The following is a 5825-nucleotide window of genomic DNA, read 5'->3' as shown; positions in this document are numbered from 1 at the left end:
ATAGCCTCCAATTTATCAAGTGTTAGGGCTTTTCAAATTTTGATGTGTTTTAATTCTGGTTAATTAGTCACTATGGATCTTGATAATGAGTAACTGAAACGTTACCTTGGTTCATAAAAGCCGCCAGAGAGAGAAGTAAAGAAGTGATGTTTCAGTTTTGCACTTACTAAAGTTAAATAAATGAAAAAATAAATAAAGAGAAGAGCAAAAAAATAAATAGGAATGCTGGTATTTGGGATGTGCCACATCAGCTTTCTCATTCCCTCTTCTATATATAGATATAGATTATATCTCTCTACTTCCATTTGCTAATTCGATCAGTTAAGGGGAACGCACAAAATACATAACTTAATTACATATACTAGTACAGTCAAAAAGATAGAGAAACGGATGATTTTATCTGTAAGACTTGAGAACGGCACCACAGAAACAACAGATAATAGCTTTCCAAGACTTCCAGTAAAAGGGAACGTAACAAAATCTGGTAGCAGTTGTCATTTCAGCAACTTGAGCGCCATGGCCGCAACGCGAACACGAACCAGCTACTGGCTTACTCTGCCTCATCATCCTCTTCTGATCCACCAAAAAGCAAAAACACACCATTATATTGTACGTAACTGACCCGCGTACGTACTTTTCAGACTCGAATTAAGAGTACAGAATTTAAGGAAGGGTTCTTTGTTGTTTGAGTGAGATGATCCGAAAGAGTGGTATGTTGGCTATTATATACTATACTAGTACGTAGTAGTACATGGCATTTGATCCTTTGAGATTAAATTTCGAGGGGCCACGAAACCGCCTAGGATATGGGGGTGGTGTGGTCCGCGTGGAAAGGGCAAAGGTGTTATTAATTAAACTAGTTTTTCACGTCCAAGTTCAGCTTCCAACCATTGCCACGCGTGGGAACTCTTGAATATGGTGTGGGCTTTAGATTTTTTAATTCATAGTGTAAATGAATTTTGCATTACCAATCACTTAGAAGATACTTATCGGTAATATTTTCTTTCTCCCAATTTATGTGATTATTTATTTGGATGTTAAGAGTCAAATTTCCTAGTGTTGACTATGAATTAATTTCGATATAAAATCTTTTATGTTTTTTAGAAAAAATTACATATTTGTAAAAGTACATAAAAAGTATTACAAATTACAGTATTTTGATAATTTAAATTATATAAAAGATATATTAAAAAATTGCGATAAGAAAAACACGTTTGACTCGATTTTAAAATCCGAATTGCATCACATAAATTGGGTAAAAGCACTAACTTTGTCATATAAGTGATTATTAACCTAAAAGATAAGACAAGCAGTAGGTTTTTAAATTATATTGACAATGTGTAAGAATTCTGCATATCATTATTGCATTTGAAAATAAAGTTGAATTCCTTGTTATATGATTCATGTACTTGAAGAAGGAAACCTGCTATACGTTCCTAATTAAGGTATGGGTAACTGCCACATGTCCATTGTACAGTTGGGATGATTCTATTCTTGTGTTTAATGCAGGCCGTGTTTTTAATTTAAACTCCAGTTGGACAGCTCCATGTTTAATCGGTCTTTTTCTTTCTATGATAAAAAAAAAATGGAAAATGGCCAAAAATATCACTAGACTATTCGATTTGGTATAAAAATGATCTTCATCCACTTATTGAGCCAAAAATACTCCCATCGTTATGTTAATAGCTAAATTATTCCTTATTATTAACGGAATTTAATGAATATCCATGTGTTACCGTCTCATTGGCATAAGCGATTCTGAATTAAAAAGTAAAAACTATCATAAGTTGGTGTATTGATTTACCCGTCCCAATTTTAAACTCTATTAATCCAAACCCGATTTTAAAAGACAATGTAACTTCTTCATCGTTTAGATTCTGCAAATGGAAGAATTTGCGCCACCATAACAACAAGAAAAGTAACAATTAAAACAAGAAATTGTTGAGTTTTGAGAATGAAATGAAATGGGTATGAAAATAAAATTGGGATTTTGACTTACGAAGGATTCATTAAATAAAATCAAATAGGTATAAAATGGGTATGAGAAAAAAAATTGATTATCTCCTCCTCTGATTCAATTTTATGGAGATTGGAGAAGAAAGGGGGAGTTGGCAATGGGACATGTCCTTTTTTTGGGGGAGTTTGAAGAAACCATAGTGGGTGTTATTTTTTAGAAAAAAATTAGTAAAGATTTAAGTTTAGACCAATGCGACAGTGATACGTGGATATTAATTAAAAATATTTTTCAAATAAATCTGTCAGTTAATAAGGGCTTAAGTGAGCCACAAATATAACGGTAGGGACATTTTTGGCTCAATAGGTGGACGGAGAATATTTTTATACCAAATCAAATAAGCTAGGGGCAGTTTTAGCCCTTTTCCGTAAAAAAAAAAAAGTGGGGTGGTCCATGTTGAGGAAAGAGGAATAACTTAAGCATGAGGGTAGTTTAGTCTATTTATGCATACCCGAATTAGTTAGTCTGTTAGTGGTTAATGGTGTAAGTGATTGATTTGTTAGTTAGTTACATTGTACTAAGCTACTTGTATATATACATCAATGCAAAGACTGAAACAAATAGAATGAAAGTTTACTGTTTCATTCATTTACTCTTTCCCTTTCTTCTTCTCTCTTCTCCCTCGCAGCTAGGGTATTCTGGTGCACTCAATCTCTAAACTTCAGCATGGTATCAAAGCTTTAAGCTCTAAATTGTAGCTTAAAAATCGATCCTAATCTTCTTCTCTGTTCTAATTTCAGTTACTATTCTCTAAATTTGAGTCAATTGTGACTTCAGTTTTTTTGGTTAAAACCTTCAAACTAGTCAACAATGGCGATTGATGATTTGGAACATGAAAATGCAACTATCACAACTGAGAATGTGTCGCATACATCATCAGACGATGAATTTGGGGAAAGTGTTATAGTAGCTGTTACTCATCCTATATACCTTGCTCCTAGTGATACAAGCGACATTTCCTTGATTTTATTTCAGTTGACTGGAACTGATAATTACTCCTTATGGCATTGATCTATGCAAATTGCTCTACTTGGCCGCAATAAACTGAGAATTGTTGATGGCAGGTGGCCAAAGGAGAGATTTCGTGAGAAGTATTGGTATTAGTGGAAAATTTGTAATGCAATCGTACTGTCATGGTTGATGAATTCAGTTGCTCCCTCACTAATTAGTGGTATAGCATATGCTACCAGTGCGTAAACAGTGTGGCTAGATCTGCAGGAGCGGTTTGATAAGGTGAATGACACTCGTTGCTACAATTTACACAAGAAAATAACCACTCTGGGTCAAGGTACCTCATCTATCTCTGTCTATTATTCAAAGCTTGAAGATCTCTGGGATGAATCTTAGTCTGTAATACCTACTCCTGGATGTAATTGTGTCAAAACAAAGGAGTTTATTGTGCTTCTACGAAAACAAAAGGTATATCAGTTTCTAATGGGCCTAAATGAATATTCTAACTCACATGCTCGTAGTCAAATTCTTATGATGAAGCCATTACCAACAGTAAATCAAGCTTATGCAATGCTCATGAGTGATGAAAGCCAAAGAGTTGTAGCTGCCTCTGCTGGTGTGTTAGGTCCCCCTCCTACAGTGAATGCAAATACATATGACTCTACAACACTCTATAGTGATAAGTCCAACCCTAATTCAAAGTTTAAAAAGAACTATAATGTTCAGTGTGAGTTTTGCAAAATAAAAGGTCATAGTAAGGAGAATTTTTACAAAATAATAGGGTATTCCTCTAACTATAAGTTCAAAAAGAAAGGGGGAGCTAGTGCACACAATGCAATGATAGAACCTGGTTACTCCATGCCTTTATATGCTAACAGTGCCTCTCGGCACATGCCAATACAGTCATGCCTGTGAACTATGGTCATCATCATGCAATGGGTAATGTGTCACGCCCCGAACCTGGGCCTAGACGTAACACGACACTTGGTGCCTGACTACATGTGATCGAGCAAACCAACTGGCTGGCTGAATCAACATGTGGTATCATAACATACTGAAATGCGGAAGATAAACTAACACATGCTGATATACTGAAAGTGTGGATGATATAAATCAAAGTGCGGAAATACTAATACAATTCTGAAACATATTTGTAGCCAACAAAGCTTAATATGTGTGACGACCCAAAGGGTCATCACCTGTATTCCTACTCCCTCTGTACTTCTGAGGCCCTGGAAACCTCATGTGGGGTTGCCTCGAGTTGTGTGCGTAGTCCGGGCGCGTAGCCGGAAAAGTTTAAATATGAAAGTTGTGAGAAAAATTGTTAAATCTTGGTATTTAATTGATCGAGTTTGACTTCGGTCAACATTTTGGGCAAACGGACCCGGACTCGTGATTCGACGGTCCCGGAGGGTCCGTAGGAAATTTTGGGACTTGAGTGTGTGCCCGGAATCAAATTTCGAGGTCCCAAGTCCGAGAAATGAATTTTAGAGTGAAATTGTTTTCTGAAAAATAATTAAAGAATTTGAAAGTGTTACTTGTTTTGAAGACTGTGCTGTCGGGCTCGTATTTTGGTTCCGACGCCCGGCACAAGTCTTAAATATGATTTAAGCAATTGCTGTAAAGTTTGGTAAGATTTGGACGTCATTTGACGTGTTTTGAGCTTGAAGCAGTAAACTTGATGTTTTATGAAAATTGGAAGGAAATCCTGGGCCTTGAGGCCTAATTTGATGCTTATGATGTTGTTTGGGCGATTTGATCGCACAGATGAGTCCGTAGGATGTTTTTGAGTTTATATGTATGTTCGGTTGGGAGCCCCGAGGGCTCGGGGGAGTTTTGAGTAGGTCCCGGGAGGTCTTAGGCTAGAAAAAAAATAACAGATGGTTGTAGGTTCAGGGGTTGCAGGCCCCCAGCGCGGCCGCGGTCATTTCCGCGCGGTCCGCGCTGGAAGCCGCGCGGCCGCGGTGCTTCCTTGCGCGGTCCGCGTGGCTAGGTTCAGAGGGCCAGTGAGTTCTAGGTCAACCAGCGCGGCCGCGCACCAAATCAGTGCGGTCTGCGCTGGGTAGGTTCAGAGAGTCATTTTTCTTCCCTCCCTCGGCGCGGTCGCGGTGCATTTTTATGCGGTCCGCGCCAGCCTTCAGCACAGTATATAAAATCGGGATTTTCAAACATTTCTTCACTTTTTCAAAACCCAAAACATAAGAGGCGATTTTCCAAACGATTCTACTTCTTCAAAACGATTGGTAAGTGTTTTCTAACTGATTTTTCTTTACTCCTTAACATCCTTAAACATAATTTCAACTTCAAAACAAAGATTTTAATGGGGAACTTGGGAATTTAGGGTAGAACCTAGGTTTTCTAAAATTGGGGGTTTTGGACCTCAATTCGGGGTCCGATTCCAAAATAACTTACATATTTGAGTTCTTGGGGGAATGGGTAAACGGGTTTTGGTTCGAACCTCGGGTTTTGACCATGTGGGTCCGGGGGCATTTTTGACCTTTTGGGGTAAATTGATGAAAAAGCTACAATTAGTCATTGGGTTGGATTTGTTTAGCATATATTGATGAAAAAGCTACAATTAGTCATTGGGTCGGGTTGCACGCCGCAACAGTGTTATAATTGTGGATCAGGTTGCACGCCGCAACAGTGATAATTGTGGATTGGGTTGCGCGCCACAACAGTTATTGATGCAAATGTGTTTAGTGTCGGTATTAGTTTCTTGTTTGCTTTAAATTGTAAGTTGCACCTAGATTGATTACTTCGGATTTACTGTTACTGTTGTTATCCCCCCACAGCATGTTTCCCCCTCCCATGTTTCCAGTTGTTTGGTATCTTGTTTCCGTTGTATATTTATAACTGC

At 37.9% G+C, this 5825-nt stretch overlaps 1 protein-coding gene across 1 annotated transcript; it reads right to left on the bottom strand.

Moving 5' to 3' along the window:
• Positions 1-209: 209 nt before the first annotated feature.
• On the bottom strand, positions 210-688 carry LOC109208622. Its single transcript, XM_019371751.1, has one exon. The coding sequence runs from the start codon at positions 601-603 to the stop codon at positions 397-399; it is 207 nt and encodes a 68-aa protein (XP_019227296.1). The 5' UTR covers positions 604-688; the 3' UTR covers positions 210-396.
• Positions 689-5825: the final 5137 nt, after the last annotated feature.

This window comes from Nicotiana attenuata, unplaced genomic scaffold, assembly GCF_001879085.1.
Source record: "Nicotiana attenuata strain UT unplaced genomic scaffold, NIATTr2, whole genome shotgun sequence".
NCBI classification, from domain to species: domain Eukaryota; kingdom Viridiplantae; phylum Streptophyta; class Magnoliopsida; order Solanales; family Solanaceae; genus Nicotiana; species Nicotiana attenuata.
This window is presented reverse-complemented; position numbering and strand designations above follow the sequence as displayed.

Excerpts from the sequence above, each read along its gene's own strand:
- LOC109208622 (XM_019371751.1), bottom strand. The coding sequence starts at position 603 with ATGGTGTGTTTTTGCTTTTTGGTGGATCAGAAGAGGATGATGAGGCAG.